The sequence below is a fragment of the Haliotis rubra genome, unplaced genomic scaffold (genome assembly GCF_003918875.1).
Source record: "Haliotis rubra isolate DU_JTF1 unplaced genomic scaffold, ASM391887v1 Scf298, whole genome shotgun sequence".
NCBI lineage: Eukaryota > Metazoa > Mollusca > Gastropoda > Lepetellida > Haliotidae > Haliotis > Haliotis rubra.
Window position 1 is genome coordinate 229,238 of NW_025766966.1, and position 26,458 is coordinate 255,695.

The window sequence follows — 26,458 nt, forward strand, 5'->3', positions numbered from 1 at the left end:
AACCCGGGTCTTCGGTGTGACGAGCGAACGCTTTAACCACTGGGCTACCCCACCGCCCGTATACACGAATGATTATCACATCCAAATGATAATCTTATTACAAATGTAAAACGTATATGTCTATTGATGAATTCGCACATTTTGTTTTCACAACAGCAGTGGAGGGTACTGGCTCTTTAAAACTTGGGCTGTTAATCTCGACCAATTTAGTTTTACAATCCCCTGATAAATATTTCCGGCGTTAGAGCCCCGCCCAATTACATAATACCGTGTCGGGGTAAACACATGCATACAACACAGTCGAGATGTGTTGGTAATGGATATATCAACAGTTTCAACATGACTGGCACGGTGGTCAGTATCGGTTATAACGCAGCAAGCATTATTCCTGTAATCATGGTAATGAACACGTGGTCAGACATTCCGGACATACCGAGATTTGTTAAAGGTCATATTGCGCTCGTTACATGCCCGGAACTTGAAACCCAAACTTTACAATTCTAGTCTTCTATAAAACCGTTCCACAAACAGTTTGTGAGGATGTATGTGTATTGCAGTTTTAAAAAGTGATCCCTAAATACATCTGTTTATACTCAAAATGCACAACGTAAATATTATGACCGGAAACTGGTATTTAGTTTCTGTGAATAAATGTGCGAAGCCATTATCGCGACATATGTATAAGCTGGCTATCGCAGGACGATGTATGCAGCTAAAAGAATGAAATGAAAGAACCATCTTCTACCCATGTGCAGATGGTATTCGACGGCAAAAACCAACAAAGGCGGATCCAGGAATTTCCGCTCCGCCAATGCAAACGTGACATTAACTTCAATGTGGTCTTTAGTCATTTGCAAATGGGGGGTGAATCTCACACTCCTCCTCTTTCTCTCCCCAAAAAAAAATAATAATAATAAATAAATAAAAAATTAATAAAATAAATAAATAAAAAACACGTGACACACTTGGATCCGCCAATGACCAACACGCTATCTACTTAACCCAGCCTGATTCCTTGCCCAGGAAACCGGTCTGGTGTGGCGCAAGCGTAGCCTAGCCAGGAAACCAGGCTGGTGAAGCACAATCACAGAGTACCCATTATGCCAGACTAGAAGTGGATTTTATGCCGTCTTCAGAAACATTCATCTGTAACATTCATTCATAAAACGGCGTATAAAAAATTCTACCCATCTTGGGCATCGAATCCGGGTCTTGGCCGTGACGAGCCAACGCTTTAACCACTACGCAGGCCCACAACTACATCACATCATGGGCCTACAAGTCGCATGCTCTATCAGGGTCATCACATTTAATGTGATCAAAAAACGTTTATCATATGGACACCAACAACGTAGACCCGAGAGACACGTCGCCCCCTTGTGAAAACTCTACTAAAGTCCTCTACCAATATGAACTCAACAGCTGTTGTATCTATGTGTATTTGTTGACTATCATTAATAACGACAACGGAATAGGTTATAGAACTTGTCAAGCCACTAATAAACTGAATACACGTAAAGCGCCGTGACTCATCCTAAAATTACGCAGATCACATTAATATGGCGTATACCAAACGAGAAAGCACGCCGTGTGGTAATGAACATATGGCCTTTGGGATCTATACATGACGATTATCGTTGCTTTTTATCTCGGCGATAAGGTACAATGCTTGAATATCTGCAGGCAAATTAAGATGATGTTTATAGCGATAAACAACATTAACAGTCATTACAGCAAGATTGCAGTTAACGCCCAGCTGTACACAGCGACCTGTGTCAGACTGACTGACTGACTGAGTTTGGTTTTACGCCGCTTTTAGCAATATTCCAGCAACATCACGGCGGGGGACATCAGAAATGGGCTTCACACATTGTGCCCATGTGGGGATTCGAACCCGGGTCTTCGGCGTGACGAGCCAATGCTTTAACCACTAGGCTACCTCACCGCCCCCTATTTCAGAGTGGAAAGCACGATACGATATGACTATGCAGAGACATAGTCGTGAAGAACTCTCATCGAGGACAGTTACTATTTCCACGTTAAGTACTGGTAATATCCTCAAATCTGTACGGCCCTTCATGTAAAAGGAGCTTGTGAATATTGTTTTACTCCGCATTAATTTGTATTCCAGCTGCAGCAGTTGGCCATAAGTGAGTCACCATTAGTGAAATTTCCATAGACTTACATGTTCATTAACTGTTGCAAGAATAATTTTCATAAATTGAGTAAAAGTCATTTTATTTGGATATATTGCAAACATCTTGGAAATCATCTTCAGCTATACGTGTACATAATTTTCTTTCATCTTTCCGTTGATTTGTTATCGAATGGCACCTGATTAAGCACCATCAGTACAACTTAATTTTAATCTATCCTATAGACAGCCATCATGATGTTAAACCTGATTGGTTTGTCTATTAAATGTTGTTTAAATAGTTGCAGTTTTCTTAATAATCATCGGAAAATTGAATGGAAATTATGTGTATGTAGCTGATATGATTTCCCAGCTGGTAGGTACGTATTGAAAGCAATTCGACCGAAACTAAATTTACGAAAATTATGCTTGCAAGAGTTAATTAACATGCAAGTCTATGGGAATGTCACTAATGATGACTCACTTATGGCCAACTACTGTATCTCCCGGCTGGGGGGACGAGAAATGAATTCACACAATGTACCCATGTGGGGAATCGAACCCGGGGCTTCGGCGTGACCAGCGAACGCTTTAAGCACTGGGCTTTAAAACCCAGGGCCATGTAATCACTTTATCGGACGTGGTGCGTACTGACTCATTAAAAACACCCAGTTTGAATGTGCAGGGTAGTCAATGACAACACATAAACACAATGGACAACCAATGTTTCATTTTTCAGAATATAATTTGTTCATTAAACACATACATATACATCTTTAAAGTTTGTTGAAGTAGAATGGCGCTATTTCTTGGCCTTGGATTAGGAGGGAACTATGCTTCCACATTGTCAACACTTAAAATGTCTTCGTAAATATATTCGTTCCTCCTTCACATTAAATACAAACATACTTGTTACGTGTTATAGCGGCAGTAACTGGACAGACATAAAGATACAATATGTGTTGCAGCAAACTAAATTAGAGTTTGTACGACTTCAATCAAATTAGCTGGGTCTTCCATTACTGTCAATGTAGTCCCCCCTTTAATGTCGAGTTTTGGGTACAGAGTTTGATGTTACGCGGTTCACCGCCGTTATACCGGGGTTAGGACAGGTAACCAGAGTGACTGATTGGTATGGTTTCACACCGCTTTTAGCAATATTCCAGCAATATCAATGCGGGGGAGACCACTATGGGCTTCACACATTGTACCCATGTGGGGAGTCGAACCCGGGTCTTCAGCGTGACGAGCGGACGCTTTAACCACTAGGCTACCCCACCGCCCCTCAGGTCACCAGAAACCTCTAGTTGTCGTTTCAGGCGGTAATTCATTGGGTCAGGCTGACTTGGTATTTTTAATGTCAGCATGCCCCAAGTAGGACGTTGTTCATTACTTCGCTCACTCGTTCGTCTGACCCACAGTTTATACAGGTCGTTGTGAAATATCTAGAATATTCCTGACTGCGCACCTGATCAATAAACACACACATAATTAATGACTACACGAATCATCCCCTACAGCTGCACCGAAGGCTTAAAGCTCATAAAAGCGTATGTGGTACTACATCGATCGATTAATTAGGGCGTTAACATATAACGATAAGGATAATTCACTTGGTTGTTTCTGTAAGAGAACAGCACAAAGTCGATGGTGACGATGTAGATGAAACATTATTTGTTCTACACTATAAAACGTTTCTTGGCGTATGACTACAGACGGGAGTATGATCAGAATGAGACAGTCACCCAGTACATGTAGGCAGTCAACACTTGCATGACTGAGGGAGATATATCCACATGGACGACACATGCACAACTTTATAACATATGAACATAATGAATTATATAATATAACATAATCTCTATGACACATTTTTACAATGAAATATGATTCATGTAATATCGTCTCCATGTAAACGTGTATATTATTATCGTCTAATGTATCTAGTAGTCATTGAGTATTGTTTGACGCCGCCTTTATCAATATTCCCGCAATATCACGGCGGGTGACGCCAAAAATGAGTTTCACAAATTGTACCCATGTGGGGAATCGAACCCGGGTCTTTGGCGTGACGAGCGGACGCTGTAACCACCACCCATCAAGTAGTCAAATGAGGAAGTCAATCAGTATTTTTTGTTTTTTTTAACTCAGTTAGTTCGTAAATAAGTCCAACGTGTGGTAATGATTTAGGCACCGTAATGAGTTATCCTCTTTCGTGTAGCGTGCTACCGTTCTGACATTGTGTAATATATTGGTACTCCCTTGCAACAGAAAGTATGTGGCATTAGATATCTTGGGTTTCTGACTGAATAAAACACTTCCAAATGAAAAAACACATGAGCAGAGCGAAGCAGTTTTTGAATTACACTATCCCCTATAAGTCGAGCTTTAACTGCAGTGAATGCTTTGGGCAACTGGTTCATGACGGGTTCCCCAAAGAGATTTTAGTTCTACCATCACCGTAAGTCCACGTTAATGGGTGGGAGTTACGATCACCCTAACGTTAAGATCGCTTTGAGGAACGGGACCAAGGTTACCACCGTCATGCACACGTGTTAAATTTGACGTGTAGTATGGTAGTTCCCATGAAGGAATTGTCACGTGCAGACAAGAACTTAGGCCCCGTTCCACAAAGCTAGCGTAGCTACGACAATGTTAAGCCAGTGTTAAAGCATAGGAGTTTTGTAGAACGGGTCCCTGGGTCTTGTTATTGAGTAGTGAACACAATGACAAGGCAAGCTTGCGATGCCGATTTATGCTACGTTACCCAGTACCCGTCTACAAAGCAAACTTGGTGCTACTACTAACGCTGGTCTCATCCATGTCTGTCATACCATGATACGGAAATAGCAAGTGAAGAAGATTTGGCAAGTCAAGATTTCCTAGTTCCCTCTAATATATCTGAAGGAAAATATAACACTACAGTAACTTCATTTTACACATCTTCACGTCGGAGACGGACTGTTATAAGATTCGCTAAGATCGTGTAGACATGATTTATCAATTAGCTCGGTTAATCCTCGATGAGCATGAGTGTAATTCAACAAATTTAGACACCTATGTGTCATGACACATTTTCACATGACACATTATCAGGCCTCGAAAAGATTGCTAGGATATGATTTCACAGAACATTTCACACTTGGGAGAAACATGGTGCATCCACCCTTTCCCAATATGCATGAGCAAACAGGATCAACAGCACATGTTATCGATAAGACTATTCACACCCATTGTGTGTTCACCGTATGACTTCACTGACCACTGGTGAGACATGACCAAAGCCATCGTTGACAACGTCAGTATAGCCGCCGAAGTCTTCAGGCAGTCAGTCGTGACCCGTCACAGTGTACAAAATCTCGTGACGTCATATTGAACACTGATGAACTATTCACATCTCTGGAAGGCACGTACAGCATGTATGTACATAGACTGGCTGCTGCGTCTAATGACCTAGTCCTTGGGGTATCATCGAAACGAACAAAGAAGCTTCGTCAGTTAAATATCTTAAACAGTTTGTTGAATGTTGTTGGAGTTTTCTTGGCTGTATTCTTTTCCTCCTTGCGATCAGATGACCCCCTGGGCGACTTTGGTCTGCGAGATGAAGCAAAGAACGCCGCCTTGTCCTCCGATATAACGAGTGGCTGCAGCACGTGGCCATATTTTTCCTGGTGAATGTCCTGCAGCACGCGCTGAAACACGCCCTCCACGTGCTCAAACTCCTCGGCTGCTGTCGTCTCGAAGAACGAACAGTCCACTTCTGCTGCCAGGCTTGAGCCTTCCGCCTTGCTGATCTGTCTGAAATACACACAACGTTGGTTTTATTTGAGTGGACAATGTGGGGACTAAAACTCTCTATCATCTATGTGACAGCACAGCAGTTACGACTGACATAACGTCAATGTCTGAATCACACAGTGAACTCGGAAAAAAAGAAAAAAACCCAAACATTTCATAATACATTTGCACTAAAAGCCGAGGCCATCCTTGGGTTCCGACTATATGGTATGTATGTTTGTATGAATAGCAATCGATGGTACTAGATGTTGTAGAAAAACTGTGCGTATCCTGTCCCAAATGGAATAGGTCGAGAGCGACAGGCATGAAAAGATGCAGCGATCTGAACACTCAGACTCGATGCCTGTCACTCAACAGTTGACAATCAGTTTGTTTGATGAGCAGATAGTTTCTTGTCTTTTCTGAGACACAGTTATCTCAGTGCTACTCTCCATAACTTCTTAAGATTCAAGAATTATTAAGTCTCGAGACTATGCAAAGAACCGAAGCAATGAAGGCAAAGAATGACAAGCGTGTCCGCAATGACCTTACAGATGACCTTGCCTTTTGGTATAGTGGCTCAAACATTTTATGAGTTCGTAAATGTGTATGCCTGGAGAGGTAAACATGCCTTAGAAGCCGACGACAAAAATTAAACCTGAACGATGACCTTGACATTTAACTAACTTTGACTAAAGCCTTTCTAAAGCAGGACCTCATCAAATAGAAGGTCAATACACAATTCAGTATAACCTGGGTTTTTATGAGTGTTTTCTATTTCCCCAGAAAATTCCAAGCAGACAGCAAAACGTGTTCGGGGCACAGTCTGGATGTCTTAAATAATGTTCTGATGGAAACATTGTTTAGTTTCTCCCTTAGGAGGGTCTATTGAAGTAGTGATCCCAAAATGTTCGTCTCCAAAAAAGAATCCTCATCATTAATTGAGGTCCCTAATTGAACGTGAGATGGTTCGGAATAACAGGCAGATCCCAGACTGAGTCGTTAGGCATCGACCTGTTGATAGCCAGTAGAGGCCTACCTGTATCTCTCCAGATCAATCTTGTTGCCGACTAGAGCAACCGGACACTCTCTCGACGTGTTCTTCAGATGCTGAGTGACCAGTTCCAGATACTCTCGGGCCTTGTCGAAACTCTGCCTGCTGGTGATACTGTACACCACCAGGAAGCCGTCTGCCCACTTCAGATAGCGCATTGCCTCGCTGTCGTCCTGGTGGGAAAAAGAGATATGGATGAGGCAGGGCGTATGTCATGGTTCAAGGAGTCTGATATCACTGTGGCTCCAACCTAAGGTTTTACTCGTGGAGACTGTTAAAGTAGGAGCACTGTTGGTACTGCGGGGGCACTGGAATGACTAACATAGGCACTAATAACTAGCGGTCTATCAATACAAACTGACAGGATGGTTCCTATGACTAACATATGGACTAGTTGCTGGAGGTCTAGAAGGACTAGACTAGCATGGCAACCAGATGGACTAGTGGTCTATCAATACAACCTGACAGGATGGTTGGTACTGTAGGGACACCCTGATGACTAACATAGGGACTAGATGGACGAGTGGCTAGAGGTCTATCAGTACAACCTGACAGGATGGTTGGTACTGTAGGGACACCTTAATGACTAGCATAGGGACTAGATGGACGAGTGGCTAGAGGTCTATCAGTACAACCTGACAGGATGGTTGGCACTGTAGGGACACCTTAATGACTAGATGGACGAGTGGGTAGAGGTCTATCAGTACAACCTGAGGAGGTCTATCAGTACAACCTGACAGGATGGTTGGCACTGTAGGGTTGGCACTGTACAATGACTAGATGGACGAGTAATGACTAGATGGACGAGTGGGTAGAGGTCTATCAGTACAACCTGACAGGATGGTTGGCACTGTAGGGACTGTAGGGACAACTTAATGACTAGATGGACGAGTGGGTAGAGGTCTATCAGTACAACCTGACAGGATGGTTGGCACTGTAGGGACACCTTAATGACTAGCATAGGGACTAGATGGACGAGTGGCTAGAGGTCTATCAGTACAACCTGACAGGATGGTTGGCACTGTAGGGACACCTTAATGACTAGATGGACGAGTGGCTAGAGGTCTATCAGTACAACCTGACAGGATGGTTGGCACTGTAGGGACACCTTAATGACTAGATGGACGAGTGGCTAGAGGTCTATCAGTACAACCTGACAGGATGGTTGGCACTGTAGGGACACCTTAATGACTAGATGGACGAGTGGCTAGAGGTCTATCAGTACAACCTGACAGGATGGTTGGCACTGTAGGGACACGTTAATGACTAGATGGACGAGTGGGTAGAGGTCTATCAGTACAACCTGACAGGATGGTTGGCACTGTAGGGACACGTTAATGACTAGATGGACGAGTGGCTAGAGGTCTATCAGTACAACCTGACAGGATGGTTGGCACTGTAGGGACACGTTAATGACTAGATGGACGAGTGGCTAGAGGTCTATCAGTACAACCTGACAGGATGGTTGGCACTGTAGGGACACCTTAATGACTAGCATAGGGTTTAGAGGTACTAGTGACTAGAGGTCTATCAATACAAACTGAGGCTATAGCTGGTGCTGAATTTCATGACCAACATTGTGCGCTTGTTGAAGTGTGATGTGAGACGCAGCTTTAGATACAATGTCACTTATGATACGCCGTCAGCTTGATGGGTTATTTGTTTCAATATTGTACTCCGCTACCTTTGTGCATCATGGCCAATGTTGGCCTAAATCCTGGACAAACAGCTGGTACCAAACATAGCTGAGTGAGTGGGCTTTAACGGCTCTGTTCAATATTTTAGTTACATCACGGCCTGGCAGTTTCATGTGGGCAGTTTCAAGCCCGAAGGAATTGAGGTCTTAGACGGTTACCAGTTTGGCCCGCGAAAACAGGAATACTGCTGACAAACTTTACCTATAAGCATAGTTAGGGCGAAGGGGCGGTGGGGTATCCTAGTGGTTAAAGCGTTGGCTCGTCACGCCGAAGACCCGGGTTCGATTCCCCACATGGGCACAATGTGTTAAGCCCATTTCTGGTGTCCCCCGCCGTGATATTGCTGGAATATTGCTAAAAGCGGCGTAAAACTAAACTCAGTCAGTCAGTTAGGGCGAACCCAAGATCATATGGTTTCTAGAACGCCTTGGGGACTGCCTCGCTAACTGCGGCAACATGACGACCAGGCAACCGCCATGCACATCTCACTTGGAACCAGCGTTATTGCTGTGGTCATACTGTCTATCACATGACACGCCGAAGGAACATCAATGAATATCTATTATGTTCATGTCGAAATAAGCATCCAATCAGATATTTCAAGATATAATTTGAATATTTTCTGTCTAGAAGTAACGCTCAATGTATAATCAAAATTGAAAGTGCGAAAAGCAGCCTCCCTGGAAACCGCTCCGCCACCTGATATCATGGCCGAGGTCACGGCGATGTTTAACACACAGTTCAAATCCAAACAACGTCCATTTAGTGTATCAACCAATCTTAACAAAAGCAAAACCATTTGAGCCCAAAGTAAATAACTGAGTACTATTTTATGCCTCTTCAGCCACACCCCAGTCATATAGAGGCTGCATACACCAAGAACGTTTAAAACATTCTTACATCGGTACCAATGCGGGGGGACCGCCTCCGTGATGTAGTGGTTAGAGCGTCTGCCCGGAGAGCGGAAGGTCGCGGGTTCGATCCCAGACCGCGTCGTACCAAAAGACGTTTAAATATGGTATTTGTTGGTCCCTGCCTGGCGTTCGGCATAAATGGACTGGTCGGCTCGTAGTCAGTATAATGTGTCTGAGTGGGGTATTCATGCTTCACTGCGGCATGGTATCTCAGTGGGCTAGCACTATAAAACCAGCTTAAGTCTGGGCTAGTACAGCAGCCGCACCTACACATACACACGCATGCGCATCGTCATATGAGCGAAATATTCTCAAGCACGACGTTAAACCAATTTCACCTCACCTCACCTCACCAATGCGGGGGATCGAACCCGGTATTTCTGCGTGACGGGCTAACGTTTTAACCACCAGGCTATCTTACCACGAAGTAACAACCCGACCTAAAAAGCATGAAAGATTATCTCTTCACTTCACTGTGTCAAATATGTGCCGCAAATGCAAACTATTCCAGCAAGCACAAAACACCTCTCTTGGAGTTGACTTCATTCACGCAGCGGAGCCAAGCATTCTCTGAATGTAGCGTATGATTATGGTGAGTGTCATGACACTTTGCCAGTGTCTATATTCGTCCTGCATATCGGTGTTCGCCCTGGGGAATCCAGGATACAGGTCTGAACTTCTCATATACCCATGAGTAACCACGCATGAAGGCCTCAAAACGATCCAAAATGGCGGGAATCCAAGTATACTGTGTATCTCATCAAGGGCGTCAAGTGAACGCAAACAATTTGTAAATCCTTCTGTAATTAACGAGAACGTCAGTGAAGCTGTTCATACAGAAGACAAAAACGCTACAAGGCTTTTTAGGTCACCTGAATGTTTCTGAAGAGAAAACAAGACTACGTAAAAAAGCAAAAGACGCGTTGGCACACCATAGAGCGACTCTTTCATAGCTATTGCAGACAGCGCTCAGTAATTAGTGCAATGACTATTCCAATATGGCTGCCATGGTGACAGTATTAGCACCATTCAGAGGCATCAGTGGGGTTTGAGTGAGTGAGTGAGTTTGGTTTTACGCCGCTTTTAGCAATAGTCCAGCAATATCACGGCGGGGGACACCAGATGGGGTTTGAAGAAAGTCTACACACTGAGGTGTACGTGAAGCACAGATGGCTCCACAGGGTCAACCATATACAACAATATATATCTTACAATATGTCATATCGCATGGGTAAATATTTACTATGTACCAAGTGTGCGAAATAGCCAATGGCCTGCTAGCCCGTGGCTAGTAAAAATCCTACTGGCTAGTGAATTCTCATGGGGTCATTTGTTTTTATGGTATTTTACCTATTTGTAATCTTTTGCTTAGTTTCTACATTCAAATTTCGGGCTAGTGAATTATTTTGTGGGCTAGTAACTTTGAGGCATAGCTAGCCCGATATGGCTAGCAACATTTGGAAACTATTTCGCACACTGTACGTACCAAATGTCAGGATGGATACAGGAATGGCTGATTCATGGGGAAAATTGAAAAATACAATATGGCTGCCATGGCTGCCATTATTAAAATGGGATTTGAGTTCTTCGCACAAATATACTGGACAAAAATAGTTAGGGATATACATGCATGTAAATTTTGAAACTATGAATAATGATCTGTTTATTCATTGACATACTGATAAAATATCAATGATAAAAATACCAATATCCCTAACTTATTTTGTCCAGTATATTTGAGTCACCGTTGCTTGGACTGTTACTAATATAAAGTTTCAGCCTCATAAAACATAATGGTGCACTGGGTGGGGGTGAAAATGTATATGTACGTTTGACAGCACCATATCAATACTCTCAGGTCTCACCACAGTGGTATAGGTCTGAGACCATCATCACTTCGGGCTTACGGCAACATCAAGCTAGCTCAATTGTTCAAAGCCCTGTGAAACCCAAATTACTCACTCACTCGAAAAGGTAACAGTGAAGATTTATGACGGGCGGACAACACAATTTAGGTGAGCTTAAATACGCAGACACAAACTCGCTATATCATATACAAAATTATTCTCTCTGCCCACCTCTCCTCTACACAAACACGACATATCCCAGACAAAATCGCCCTATCCCAGAAACAAGTTCGCCTTGTACTCGACACAAACTCGCCCTATCATAAACACACACTCGCCCACTCAGAGACACGACACTCGCCCTATCAACTAGACACACACTCGCCCAATCATAGACACGAACTCGCCTTATCATAGACACACAACTCGCCCTTATCATAGACACTCGCTATCAACTCACCCTATCATAGACACAAACTCGCCCTATCATAGACACTCGCCTTCGACTAAACTCGCCCTATCATAGACACGAACTCGCCCTATCTTATCATAGACATAAACTCGCCCAATCATAGACACACACTCGCCCAATCATAGACACACACTCGCCCAATCATAGACACACACTCCTTATCATAGACGCATACACATCGCCCTAATCACAGACACACACTCGCCCTATCATAGACACACACTCGCCCAATCATAGACACACACTCGCCCAATCATAGACGCACACTCGCCCTATCATAGATCATAGACAAACTCGCCCTATCATAGACACAAACGCCCGCCCTATCATAGACGCATACTCGCCCTATCATAGACACACACTCTCGCCCAATCATAGACGCACACTCGCCCTATCATAGACACAAACTCGCCCTATCATAGACACACACTCGCCCTATCATAGACACACACTCACCACTCACCCTAGACACAGATCATAGACGCACACACTCGCCTATCATAGACGCACACTCGCCCTATCATAGACACACTCGCCCTATCATGCAGACACACACTCGCCCAATCATAGACACACACTCGCCCTATCATAGACACACACTCGCCTAATCATAGACGCATACTCACCCTATCATAGACACACACTCGCCCAATCATAGACGCACACTCGCCCTATCATAGACACACACTCGCCCTATCGTAGACACAAACTCGCCCTATCATAGACGCACACTCGCCCTATCATGGACAGAAACTCGCCGTATCCTATGACACAATAAAATATCCTGGACAATATCCTATACAAACTATCCATATTCAACACAAACTCGCCCTGTTCTCTACACAAACAGTTCAGTAGTCGCATCAAGGAACCTCTTCAGGGTAAACCTCCAATAATACTCCGCGGTGTCACTAACAATAACCTTGGTCGTTTATCCAGTTGAAATCTGTGGAAATGTTATGGTAAATGCTATGGGTAGTGGTGCTCGACAAAGTGTGCAAGGTACACCATGACCTGAATGCTATTTTAAGCTGCGGTAAAATATTCCTCTGGGATACTTCCAAAACAACAAGTGCTTGAACTACATATTTATTTTGGAAAGTTGTACTGCAGTTACGATGACTCCACTGTTTGTATGAATAACACCTACCCTCACTGCCTAGCGAACAGGTGGTCGTCCCATCTACGTACATGACATGCGCATGTGCAGTTCGCACTTATGCAAGCAATACTATTTCCAGTACATGGTGTGATATGTATGCTCTCTGTGGTATTTACCTGTAGTAAAATATTAATAGGGCCTGCCGCAGTGCGATATACCGAAAAGCTATTTGTGTCATTATTATCATTTACCATGAAACCCAGATGAATGTGTACCTCACACCCGTTACTCTTTAATGCGTACTCTTTGGTTACCCGCGTTACGAAATCTTTCCTCATCTTTACTTGCTGATCGAAAGAACGCATCTCCCATGCCTACAACTGTGCAATACTGCACAAAAGTGTCACACCTCGCTTATTGGTTTCGTTTGGTATTAATGATCCATGTTTTGTTTGTTTGTTGTTTAACGCCACACTCAGCAATATTTCAGGTATATGGCGGTAGTCTGCAAACAATCGAGTCTGGACCAGACAATCCCGTGATCAACATCATTAACATCGATCTACGCAATTGGGATGGCATGTGTCAACCAAGTCAGCGAGCCTGGCCGCACGATCCCGTTAGTCTCGCTTATTGTAATAATAAGAAGAAAAACAGAAGTTACAAGCAACAGCAGAATCATTTTTCAAAGGTGTCTACTCACTGGATTAAAATTACCAAAGGAATGGTCCAGGGGCTAAAATATATTTATACTCACAGAATACTACCAAACACCTAATGTAAAAAATATTATCAGAGTAAAATACCCAAAATGAAGATATTATCTGGATCTCAGATAATGTATCCCGATAAAGGGACAGCGTTGCTGGACTTGTTTCCATTTCCTATCTGGTTCCATGTGTTTCGGACCGCCTCCGTGGTGTAGTGGTTAGAGCGTCCGCCCGGAGAGCGGAAGGTCGTGGGTTCGATCCCCGACCGCGTCATACCAAAAGACGTTAAAATATGGTACTTGTTGGTTCCTGTCTGGCGCTCGGCATTAATGGGTACAACAAGGACTGGTCGGCTCGGAGTCAGTATAATGTGTGTGAGTGGGGTATTCATGCTTCACTGCGGCATGGTATCTCAGTGGGCTAGCACTATAAAACCAGCTTCAGTCTGGGCTAGTACAAGCAGCCGCACATACACATACACACGCATGCACGTCGTCATATGAGCGAAATATTCTCAAGCACGACGTTAAACCCAATTTCACCTCACCTCACCATGTGTTTCATCACTAGCTGTTAGAGTCATATGCATCATGCTATCGGAGTTGACAAAATACTGTTTACCGTGAATAAAACTGCCAATTAGTTAAGGCGCAATGCTCATCTAATTACAAAATGTCTAAAGTGTATTCTTACGCGAGACAAAAATGTTATTTCTTTACATCAGCTTGCTCGCTCTAATCAGCTCATAAGTAACATGCATTTTAATTGCATGTCACTTTCTGCAAGTCTATCAGTTTGCAAAACCTGATATATTTACTTTCCTCCGAGCACGCATGATGTGTTACCTTATCACAGGTGTCCATGATGTTGACCAGCAGCTCCTGTCCATCCCAGTCTTCATGCTTTGTGTACGTCCCCTCTGTAAACACAGGTGGAAGCGTTACCAGACATTAACACTGAGAGCTGGCATTGTGGGCACGTTCGGGTGAAGGAAACACACGTGCAAGCGTTACCAGACATTAACACTGACAGCTTGAGTAGTGGGCATCTATGGGTCAAGGAAACACACGTGCAAGCGTTGCCATACATTAACACTGAGAGCTGGAGTAGTGGGCATGTATTGGTCAAGGAAACACACGTGGAAGCGTTACCATACATTAACACTGAGAGCTGGAGTAGTGGGCATGTATGGGTCAAGGAAACACACGTGCTAGCGTTACAAAACATTAACATTGTTAGCTGGAGTAGTTGGCATTCATGGGTCAAGGAAACACACGTGCAAGCGTTACCATACATTAACACTGAGAGCTGGAGTAGTGGGCATGTACGGGTCAAGGAAACACACGTGCAAGCGTTACTAGACATTAACACTGAGAGCTGGAGTATAGTGGGAATGTATAGGTCAAGGAAACACAAGTGGAAGCGTTACCAGACATTAACACTGAGAGCTGGAGTAGTGGGCAGGTCAAGGAAACACACGTGCAAGCGTTACAAGACATTAACACTAGAAACTGGAGTAGTGGACATGTACGGGTCAAGGAAACACACGTTGAAGCTTTACCAGACATTAACGCTGAGAGCTGGAGTAGTGGGAAGGTCAAGGAAACACACGTGCAAGCGTTACCAGACATTAACACTGAGAGCTGCAGTAGTGGGCATGTACGGGTCAAGGAAACACACGTGCAAGCGTTACCATACATTAACACTGAGAGCTGGAGTAGTGGGCAGGTCAAGGAAACACACGTGCAAGCGTTACCAGACATTAACACTGAGAGCTGGAGTAGTGGGCATGTACGGGTCAAGGAAACACACGTGGAAGCGTTACCAGACATTAACACTGAGAGCTGGAGTAGTGGGCATTTCAAGGAAACACACGTGCAAGCGTTACCAGACATTAACATTGAGAGCTGGAGTAGTGGGCATTTCAAGGAAACACACGTGCAAGCGTTACAAGACATTAACACTGAGAGCTGGAGTAGTGGGCATGTAGGGGTCAAGGAAACACCCGTGCAAGCATTACCAGACAACACTGAGAGCTGGAGTAGTGGGCATGTATGGGTCAAGGAAACACAAGTGGAAGCGATACCAGACTTTAACACTGGGAGCTGGCGTTGTGGGCACGTTCGGTGAAGGAAACACACGTGCAAGCGTTACCAGACATTAACACTGAGAGCTGGAGTAGTGGGCATGTATGGGTCAAGGAAACACACGTGGAAGCGTTGCCATACATTAACATTGAGAGCTGGAGTAGTGGGCATGTATGGGTCAAGGAAACACACGTGCAAGCGTTACCAGACATTAACACTGAGAGCTGGGGTAGTGGGCATGTACGGGTCAAGGAAACACACGTGGAATCGTTACTAGACATTAACACTGAGAGCTGGAGTATAGTGGGAATGTATAGGTCAAGGAAACACACGTGGAAGCGTTACAAGACATTAACACTGGAAACTGGAGTAGTGGACATGTACGGGTCAAGGAAACACACGTTGAAGCTTTACCAGACATTAACGCTGAGAGCTGGAGTAGTGGGAAGGTCAAGGAAACACACGTGCAAGCGTTACAAGACATTAACACTGAGAGCTGGAGTAGTGGGCATGTACGGGTCAAGGAAACACACGTGGAAGCGTTACCAGACATTAACACTGAGAGCTGGAGTAGTGGGCATGTATGGGTCAAGGAAACACACGTGGAAGCGTTGCCATACATTAACACTGACAGCTGGAGGATTGGGCATGTACGGGTCAAGGAAACACACGTGCAAGCGTTACCAGACATTAACACTGAGAGCTGGAGTAGTATGCATGTACGGGTCAAGGAAACACACGTGGAAGCGTTACCATACATTAACACTGAGAGCTGGAGTAGTGGGCATGTACGGGTCAAGGAAACACACGTGCAAGCGTTACCATACATTAACACTGAGAGCTGGAGTGGGCATGTAGGTCAAGGAAACACACGTGCAAGCGTTACCAGACATTAACACTGAGAGCTGGAGTAGTGGGCATGTACGGGTCAAGGAAACACACGTGCAAGCGTTACCAGACATTAACACTGAGAGCTGGAGTAGTGGGCATGTATAGGTCAAGGAAACACACGTGGAAGCGTTACCAGACATTAACACTGAGAGCTGGAGTAGTGGGCATGTACGGGTCAAGGAAACACACGTGCAAGCGTTACCAGACATTAACACTGAGAGCTGGAGTAGTGGGCATGTACGGGTCAAGGAAACACACGTGCAAGCGTTACCATACATTAACACTGAGAGCTGGAGTAGTGGGCAGGTCAAGGAAACACACGTGCAAGCGTTACCAGACATTAACACTGAGAGCTGGAGTAGTGGGCATGTACGGGTCAAGGAAACACACGTGCAAGCGTTACCAGACATTAACACTGAGAGCTGGAGTAGTGGGCATGTACGGGTCAAGGAAACACACGTGGAAGCGTTACCAGACATTAACACTGAGAGCTGGAGTAGTGGGCATGTACGGGTCAAGGAAACACACGTGGAAGCGTTACCAGACATTAACACTGAGAGCTGGCGTTGTGCGCATGTACAGGTTAAGGAAACACACGTGGAAGCGTTACCAGACATTAACACTGAGAGCTGGTATGTTTTGTATAAATGTTACAGAATGGTACGTTATAAGCACGTGTCATAGAATGGTAGGTGTTGCAATTGTGTTATGCAAAAGTACATCAATGTCATTGTAAGTTATACATATCTGTTGCAAACTGATGCGCCTTATACGTGTTGCAGAATGGTTCAAAATATACAGTGTTACAATATGGTACTTTATACATAAATGATGCATAATCTATATGTGTTATAAAAAGGCATGTCAGACATGTGTGTTAGAATGTTAGGTTATAAACAGGATTATCGAACTGCTACGTGTGTGGTTCGAATGTTATAAGGAGTTATAGAATGGTACGTTATCAGTTTGAGAAAGGGGGTGGGGTGGGTGCACAGTTCATTTTCACCCGTTTTCACGAGAGTTTAATAAACTTTCAGGACAAAGGGGGGGGGGCTACAAAAACCACCCCCACCCCCATCCCTCTGGATCCGCCTATGGTTATGCAGTGGGTTATCGAATGATATAATGCTTACTGACATAAGTAAACAACAGTGCGTAATAACGATGTGTTACAGAATGAGTGTATTCATAGGTTCCTACCATTGTCAGTGATGCGCAAGTTACAACGGTCCCCGTCAAATAGTGTTATAATGTTGTACACGTTACAAACATTCATGAGTGACAGGTCTGGCATACTCGTTTTCATTTTCATGTTTTCAACAAATCATTCATATGACAAATATACTTGTCATAGCATAACATATGAAACGTAGGACTGACATAATGTTTTGAAAAACAAGAACAGAAAACTAACCATACCAGAGTGAAGGAGATGCATATGTCGGTGAATCATACCGGAAGGTAACAATCATATAAGTATGGAAGCGTATAAGTTCCACAGTTTAAAAATGAGTGAGTGAGTTTAATTTTACGCCGCTTTTAGTAATATTCCAGCATTATTGATGCGGGGGACATCAGTAATGGGCTTCACACATTGTACCCATGTGGGAATCGAACCCGGGTCTTCGGCGTGACGAGCGAACGCTATAACCACTAGGCTACCCTACCGCCCCCACAGTCTAAAAATATCCTTCGTTTGCGTAGGTAATGCTTACATCCATGTAGATGAAAGTTACGTAGAAAATACTTTCATTCACGTAGATCAGTCTACTCACGCCCGAATGCAGATACTTTAACATACGTATATAAAATTGTTATCTATCGAATTATCGCACTGAGTAACAGAATTTTATCGAGGATTGTACAATAGTTCTGGATCAGTTTTATGTAAACTCTGGTTTAATACATAATGAAAGGTATTTGTTTTTCAACAGGGGCGTTTCCATATGTACTTGTGGCTTCTACAAAAAAGACTCGTGAATTGCTGTTGTCTGTTGTTAATTTGCCATATATGTACATTCATATAAATTAATGTAATGGTTGTTTTCCCTGTCTTGTAAGTGGTACATTGTGTATAGCGTGCATAAAGGTATCTGGACTGAAGCTTGTCTAGGCATCTATTCTGGTCCAGGGAGATGCGGATGTCGACGTTGTCCACGTGATACTCACCAAGGTCAGGGTCGTATTCCATGATGAATCTCTTTGTGATGTACTTGACGGTGAGAGCTGGAAACAAACGATTTTCATATGAATAGGTATTATGGTATCTGTACGTTTCAAAATCAAATGGTGCTTACATTATTAATGGCTTTGTCATCATTTGTCCATCTGTTTCTTTGAACAAACTTCAAACCCTGGGTTATATGTTGGTAATGTCTGCAGTGACCAGACGTCTACTGTTTCTTTACACAAATATAAACGACAAAACTGTTTCCATACCTAAATCTGAAACGTAAAAGGAGAGGTCAATCGGTCCAAACATCTACCGAGTCCACAATGTCATAAGCACGGTTTAAGTAGTCTGTCTCATAGTCCCTGAACCACATTATTTGCACTACTGCCTAGACACCCCCACCCCAACCCATCCCCATTGCTAAATGTAGCAAGTCAATATTTCTCCAGGTTCACACCGGGACTCCGTTCATTTTAAATGGATTTATTTGTTACTATCAACTTATAAGCGTTAGTCTAGTGTTTGGGAATCTCTACCAAATATAGATGATAGCAGGTGTTCGCGAACAGAAGAGCGAGTTCTGTCCCATCAGTAAGACCCATCACAAACACGTATTATTTCGTTAAGTGAACATATTCCTATTCCCAAAATGGCACAATTCATGGAACCATCTACCGCTTTTCGAATCATCCTGTTGCATTTGAAGGAGTGAGCCAGGGTTAAGTTTGTTTGGTGGTCGTCGGTGAATAATGAAGTCTGGATCAGATAATCCAGTGATCTATATCGTGGTTATGAATGTATACAATTTGGATACGATGAAATGTGTCAACCAAGTCAGCGAGCCTGTCCATCCTTTCCCGTTAGTCGCCTCTTACGACAAGCATGCTGAAGACCAAGGTCTAGATTTCCGAAGCTCTCTTAGCGCTAAGATAGTCGTAAGTTAATGTTAATGTATGGCACTTACGACTATCTTAGCCCTAAGAGAGCTTCGAAAACCTAGGCCTAACTGTAACCCGGATCTTCAGGGGTTCCAGGGTTTAAGGTTTTTGACACATAATTTTTCTCTTCTTTCAAGATGTTTTACCGACAAGGAGCAACAGAACATACTTTTGGCACCGATCCTACTATTCCGTTTTTTCATCTTCACCTGTGTTCATGTGCTACAAACATGGGATTTATATTTTTTACATGAAGAAATTCAGCCAGTATGAATATTTCAAATCCATGGAAAGTGTCGAGTGCAAAACTTCAACTGAAAGTGATTGATTCCTTATGTGAAATACATATTCATGTAAACCCAAGGAATCTGAAACTGTAGAACAAGCATAAATCTGGACAACGTAATTTTAAGGCCAGACACACGCTTCTGAATAACATGTATAAGATCCCATTTCTTGTGACATTGGGCATACGTGTGTTGCCTGAAGCATTGAGACCAGATCCTAATGCCAATGAGAACCGACTTCCTGAATATGTCGAGGTTACTATGGGCAACCTGATTCGCATCTGGCCAACTGCGTGGTAGAGTTGACTGTGTAGTGACGTGTAGCATTACTCATGCTACTAACTCTATTGAGTCTGGTCCAGATCCGGACGTGTTGGTCGCCATCATAGTTTTCATGACAGCAACTTTCGCCACAGATTTACCAATGACGCTAACGACGTCGTGCCCGTAAATATATTAGTACGCCCGTACCAACTAGTACTCTGACGCTGTCGTTGATAAGGCGTATCTCTAGTTGGTGTGGAATTCTTGTAGGGCATATGTGTCATGAGAGTACATGCAATATTCTTCACGCAAAGTTTAATTACAATTATACAGCTGAATCGTGTAGACTACATGAAGCTACATGTAGGAAATGTAAAGCCACAACGTGTAGGCTATGTAGAGTTACATGTAGGCAACGTAAAGCCACAACGTGTAGGCTATGTAGAGTTACATGTAGGCAATTTAAAGCCACAACGTGTAGGCTATGTAGAGTTACATGTAGGCAACGTAAAGCCACAACGTGTAAACTATGTAGAGTTACATGTAGGCAACGTAAAGCCACAACGTGTAGGCTATGTAGAGTTACATGTAGGCAACGTAAATCTACAACGTGTAGGCTATGTAGAGTTACATGTAGGCAATTTAAAGCCACAACGTGTAGGCTATGTAGAGTTACATGTAGGCAACTTAAAGCCACAACGTGTAGGCTATGTAGAGTTACATGTAGGCAACGTAAAGCCACAACGTGTAGGCTATGTAGAGTTACATGTAGGCAATGTAAAGCCACAACGTGTAGGCTATGTAGAGTTACATGTAGGCAACGTAAAGCCACAACGTGTAGGCTATGTAGAGTTACATGTAGGCAACGTTAAGCTAAAACGTGTAGGTTATGTAGAGTTATATGTAGGCAACGTAAAGCTACAACGTGTACGCTATGTAGAGTTACATGTAGGCAATGTAAATCTACAACGTGTAGGCTATGTAGAGTTACATGAAGGTAACGTAAATCTACAACGTGTAGGCTATGTAGAGTAACATGTAGGCAACGTAGATCTACAACGTGTAGGCTATGTAGAGTTACATGTAGGCAACGTAAAGCTACAACGTGTAGGCTATGTAGAGTTATAGGTAGGCAATGTAAAGCCACAACGTGTAGGCTATGTAGAGTTACATGAAGGTAACGTAAAGCTACAACGTGTAGGCTATGTAGAGTTACATGTAGGCAACGTAAAGCCACAACGTGTAGGCTATGTAGAGTTACATGTAGGCAATGTAAAGCAACAACGTGTAGGCTATGTAGAGTTACATGTAGGCAACGTAAAGCCACAACGTGTAGGCTATGTAGAGTAACATGTAGGCAACGTAAAGCTACAATGTGTAGGCTATGTAGAGTTACATGTAGGCAATGTTAAGCTACAACGTGTAGGCTATGTAGAGTTACATGTAGGCAACGTAAAGCCACAACGTGTAGGCTATGTAGAGTTACATGTAGGCAATTTAAAAGCCACAACGTAGGCTATGTAGAGTTACATGTAGGCAACGTAAAGCCACAACGTGTAGGCTATGTAGAGTTACATGTAGGCAACGTAAAGCCACAACGTGTAGGCTATGTAGAGTTACATGTAGGCAACGTAAAGCCACAACGTGTAGGCTATGTAGAGTTACATGTAGGCAACGTTAAGCTACAACGTGTAGGCTATGTAGAGTTATATGTAGGCAACGTAAATCTACAACGTGTACGCTATGTAGAGTTACATGTAGGCAATGTAAATCTACAACGTGTAGGCTATGTAGAGTTACATGAAGGTAACGTAAATCTACAACGTGAAGGCTATGTAGAGTAACATGTAGGCAACGTAGATCTACAACGTGTAGGCTATGTAGAGTTACATGAAGGTGACGTAAATCTACAACGTGTAGGCTATATAAAGCTACCTACAGGCAAACATAAAGCTACAACGTGTCGACTGTGTAGAGCTACCTGTAGGCAACGTAAAGCCACAACGTGTAGGCTATGTAAAGCTACAACGTGTAGTCTATGTAGAGTTATCTGTAGGCAACGCAGAGCTACAACACGTCGACTGTGTAAAGCTACCTGTAGGCAACTTAGATCTACAACATGTCGACTGTGTAGAGCTACGTATAAGCAACGTAGAGCTACAACATGTCGACTGTGTAAAGCTACGTATAAGCAACGTAGAGCTACAACGCGTCGACTGTGTTCAGCTACATATATGCAACGTAGAGCTACAACGCGTCGACTGTGTAGAGCTACCGTAGGCAACATAGAGCTACAACGCATCGACTGTGTAGAACTACCGTAGGCAACATAGAGCTACAACGCATCGACTGTGTAGAACTACGTGGAGGCAACTTAGATCTACAACATGTCGACTGTGTAGAGCTACGTATAAGCAACGTAGAGCTACAACGTGTCGACTGTGTAAAGCTACCTGTAGGCAACTTAGATCTACAACATGTCGACTGTGTAGAGCTACGTATAAGCAACGTAGAGCTACAACGTGTCGACTGTGTAGAGCTACGTATAAGCAACGTAGAGCTACAACGTGTAAGCTATGTAGAGCTACCTGTAGGCAACATAAAGCTACAACGTGTAAGCTATGTAGAGCTACCTGTAGGCAATGAACAGCTATAACGTGTAGGCTGTGTAGAGCTACGTATAAGCAACGTAAATCTACAATGCGTCGACTGTGTAAAGCTACCTGTAGGCAACTTAGTTCTACAACATGTGGACTGTGTTGAGCTACCGTAGGCAACGTAGAGCTACAACGTGTAAGCTATGTAGAGCTACCTGTAGGCAACGTAGAGCTACAACGTGTAGACTGTGTAGAGCTACCTGTAGGCAACGTAGAGCTACAACGTGTAGACTGTGTAGAGCTACCTGTAGGCAACGTAGAGCTTCAACGTGTAGACTGTGTAGAGCTACCTGTAGGCAACGTAGAGCTTCAACGTGTAGACTGTGTAGAGCTACGTATAAGCAACGTAGAGCTACAACGTGTAAGCAATGTAGAGCTACCTGTAGGCAACGTAGGGCTTCAACGTGTAGAGTACACAAAAGTTACGTGTTCGCAACGTAAAGCTACAACGACTCGTTTGTAAAATGCTACGCATAGTCTATGTAAAGCTACAACATATAGACACAGTAAAACTACAATGTGTAAATGTAAAGCTACAATGCACATATTTAGTAAAGCTACAACGACTCGTCCACAAAAAAGCTACATCGTGTAAGACCATACGACGCTACAATGCGTTCTACAGATATCAGCATATCTCACCTATAGGTGATAATGCGATTATTGTTTTTGTTGTTTATGCAGGTTCCGCGATCTGGGGCTCCTAACGTAGAATGTATCGTGTGCCAATATCCAACAGGTTTCGGTGTATGTTATACCAAGCCATGCGCCTGGCTTCACAGATTACAAAAACAGATAGGACGCAGTAAACAACATGTGAGAAACGGTACACCACGGCTCACTGGGATCACTGACAGAGCAGGAGCGAGGAGAGGTATGCATGATGTAACTGTTCAGATGATAACACCTTAACACGGAAACATGGTCCATGTCACACGTGACGTCACACACCAGCACGTGCACTCACCTGACTTCCCCACCCCTAGAGAACCCACCAGGGCGATGTTGTATTCCGGGACTCCACCATTGCGATGAAACACCTTTCCTCTTCCTGACATTTTGACTACACACCTGTCGACGATGCTGGGAACGGTATCACCATGGCTTGGGACACGGGATATGAAATGTTTTGGTTTACAATTGACCTCCCTGACAACTAATCCAAACAATATTTTATCATTTTAACTTAACGTCACTGGAGATGATGTATTTTGATATCAAACTGAACTCAGATAGCAGGAACATGCTCCATTTCCATGAATAGGTTCTTGTAGATAAGACAGTTCCAATTAGTACGATATGATTCAAAGTACCATTTATTATCTTCAAATGAGCTTGTGGCAAAGGATATTTTATCTGCTATCTTGATGCTGTCACTGATTGAACAATTTCACAAGCTGAACTGGCACCGGTTAATGACCATGACTTGTAAATATGGGCACAACGAAACGGACTTAACAGAATCCACAATTTCAAAGAATCCATCAGAAAACTTCCAAACACAAAAAAATGATTCCCTGGGTGAAATTTCAAAGAATATTTGGCGTCGCGTTTCTTCCGCTTGGGAATGTTTATCGTAGTAAAACTGCACTGGTTTACTCTTTAAATCCAACTTTCTTCATCTCGCGGCCACGTTTCTGTAACGGTGAACGCTGTCCGCAGCACTATCTCCCCCGCACAGCTGTTTCCCACACTGGCGTATTATGTAAGTCCAACAGGAGCAGAATGAAGCAAGGCAGTCTGTAAACAAGGTTCCTGATACTCCAAGGCACAAAGTGGTTACCTCGTTATAACAATTCACGATTACCTGTGTATAACAACCTCGTTATAAAGGTGTTTCACTACAGCGAGTCTCCATGTCTATTAACCACCTTGCCACGTTTATATCCACAGTTTGATCGAGAGCGTCTCTTGCCTTTGGATCCAGCGTTCGGTAGATCACCACCAACTTGACGCGATCACTCACCAAGTCTATAAACCCTCCTAAATGATTTCCCACTGCTATTATCTTCCCATTCTGGAGTATGTTTGCGCTAGCACCAAACTGTAGAAGTTATGAAACATCTTTAGGTTCAAACCCATTGTGCATTGTCTAGTTCCAGCACATACAGCCAGGCTCTATCATGCAAAGTTCCTCAAGCGCCTAAGGATGACGGTATCTGACTGCCAAGCCTGCGCGTTCACGGCCCCCGACTGCGAGAGAAGAGATAGGCCCGACCCGCACATGTGTTGCTGCTATTTCAGGATGCTGTGGGGATAGGAGTGGAGTCTCTTCACCCCTCAGCGCCCGGGGATGCCGCGGCTTTACTCAACCCAAACAGTTATCATAACCCCGGCCGTCCTCGTATCATCAGTTTTCGGTGTAAATGAAGACCTGCAGCCCGAGGGATAAGATTGTGTTCTGCGAGGGTGGGGACCAAGATGAGAAGGGAGTGCCAGCTCTCCGGGAGAATACACCGAAGGGATCATTTGGGTACGGGCAGTGGGTAGTATTGGGAATTCTATGGATATGGGTGTGCTTGCATCCACTATGGGACACCAGAGGTCTCTGGGGACACGGGGTGTGTGGGAGTGTTAGGGTAGGGGATGGGTGTGGGGGTAAGGCGGTGTGAATGAGGGTGTTTGGGTGGGCCTGGATGAGTGGGGCGTGAATGGATGGGGCTGGGTGGGCTTGGATGGGTATGGTTTGTTTGAATGGGGGTGGGTGAACTTGGACGAGCGGGGTTTGTTTGAATGGGGGTGGGTGAACTTGGACGAGCGGGGTTTGTTTGAATGAGGGTGTTTGGGTGGGCCTGGATGAGTGGGGTTTTGTATGGATGGGGTTGGGTGGATGGGATCAGTGAACCTTTGGCAGGATTTGTGAAGTTGGGGCGAGGTGAAGGTGACCCGTTAAAGAAAAGTTATGAAAAGGTTTAATATCAAGAACAAGGGATGAGGATTGTGATGTCATCTACAATATGAACGAATACATAATTCAATCATGTTCTAGATAATATAGATATGTATAGTACTGTGAAGAGTGCGCGGTGGGCAAGACGGGCTGGGTCGGTATTGATGACAAGGTGTGTGTTGAGATGGGGGATAAGTGGAAGGAGATAGATATGATAAATATATGTTCTTAAGACTGAGTGAAGGGGGGTGGGTGATAAAGAGGGAGAAAGGTGTCCTTCCCTGAGTAGGGTGCTGTTAGGGTTTAACTGGTACAGACACAGTACAAACCTGATACCTAAGTAGGGGAGGGACTGCCATATGTATTTGCACCTAGATCACCTTTACTTGATCTCTATTTCAGATCTAAAGCAATTTCATTTATGAGAATATTGACGTTAACACGTTCATTCATATCTATGAACGACACCAACAGGAATTACAAATACATCACTACTTTCCGGTTCGGATACATATACATGACAAGAGCACACATCTGGAAAAAAATAGATATTTAAATAGTAAA

At 43.7% G+C, this 26,458-nt stretch overlaps 1 protein-coding gene across 2 annotated transcripts; it reads right to left on the bottom strand.

Annotated features, from left to right (window-relative positions):
• Positions 1 to 1,776: 1,776 nt before the first annotated feature.
• On the bottom strand, positions 1,777 to 25,220 carry LOC124282292 (ras-like protein family member 12). Of its 2 annotated transcripts, XR_006900119.1 has the most exons (6): positions 23,972 to 25,220; positions 18,855 to 18,911; positions 14,553 to 14,626; positions 6,951 to 7,138; positions 3,213 to 5,932; positions 1,777 to 1,788 (listed from the first exon to the last, which is right to left on the bottom strand). XR_006900119.1 is itself a non-coding variant. In XM_046718245.1 (5 exons), exons 1-5 carry the CDS (start codon positions 24,060 to 24,062, stop codon positions 5,629 to 5,631), a joined length of 714 nt encoding a protein of 237 aa, XP_046574201.1. In that variant the 5' UTR covers positions 24,063 to 25,220; the 3' UTR covers positions 2,848 to 5,628. The 2 variants fall into 2 exon arrangements, 1 of the variants encoding a protein (XP_046574201.1); XM_046718245.1 differs by lacking the exon at positions 1,777 to 1,788 and having other exon boundaries at positions 2,848 to 5,932.
• Positions 25,221 to 26,458: the final 1,238 nt, after the last annotated feature.

Coding starts and splice junctions, on each gene's coding strand:
- LOC124282292 (XM_046718245.1), bottom strand. CDS start 24,062: ATGTCAGGAAGAGGAAAGGTGTTTCATCGCAATGGTGGAGTCCCGGAA. Junction 18,912..23,971: donor TCTAGGGGTGGGGAAGTCAG/GTGAGTGCACGT, acceptor GTTTGTTTCCAG/CTCTCACCGTCAAGTACATC. Junction 14,627..18,854: donor GGAATACGACCCTGACCTTG/GTGAGTATCACG, acceptor CTGTGTTTACAG/AGGGGACGTACACAAAGCAT.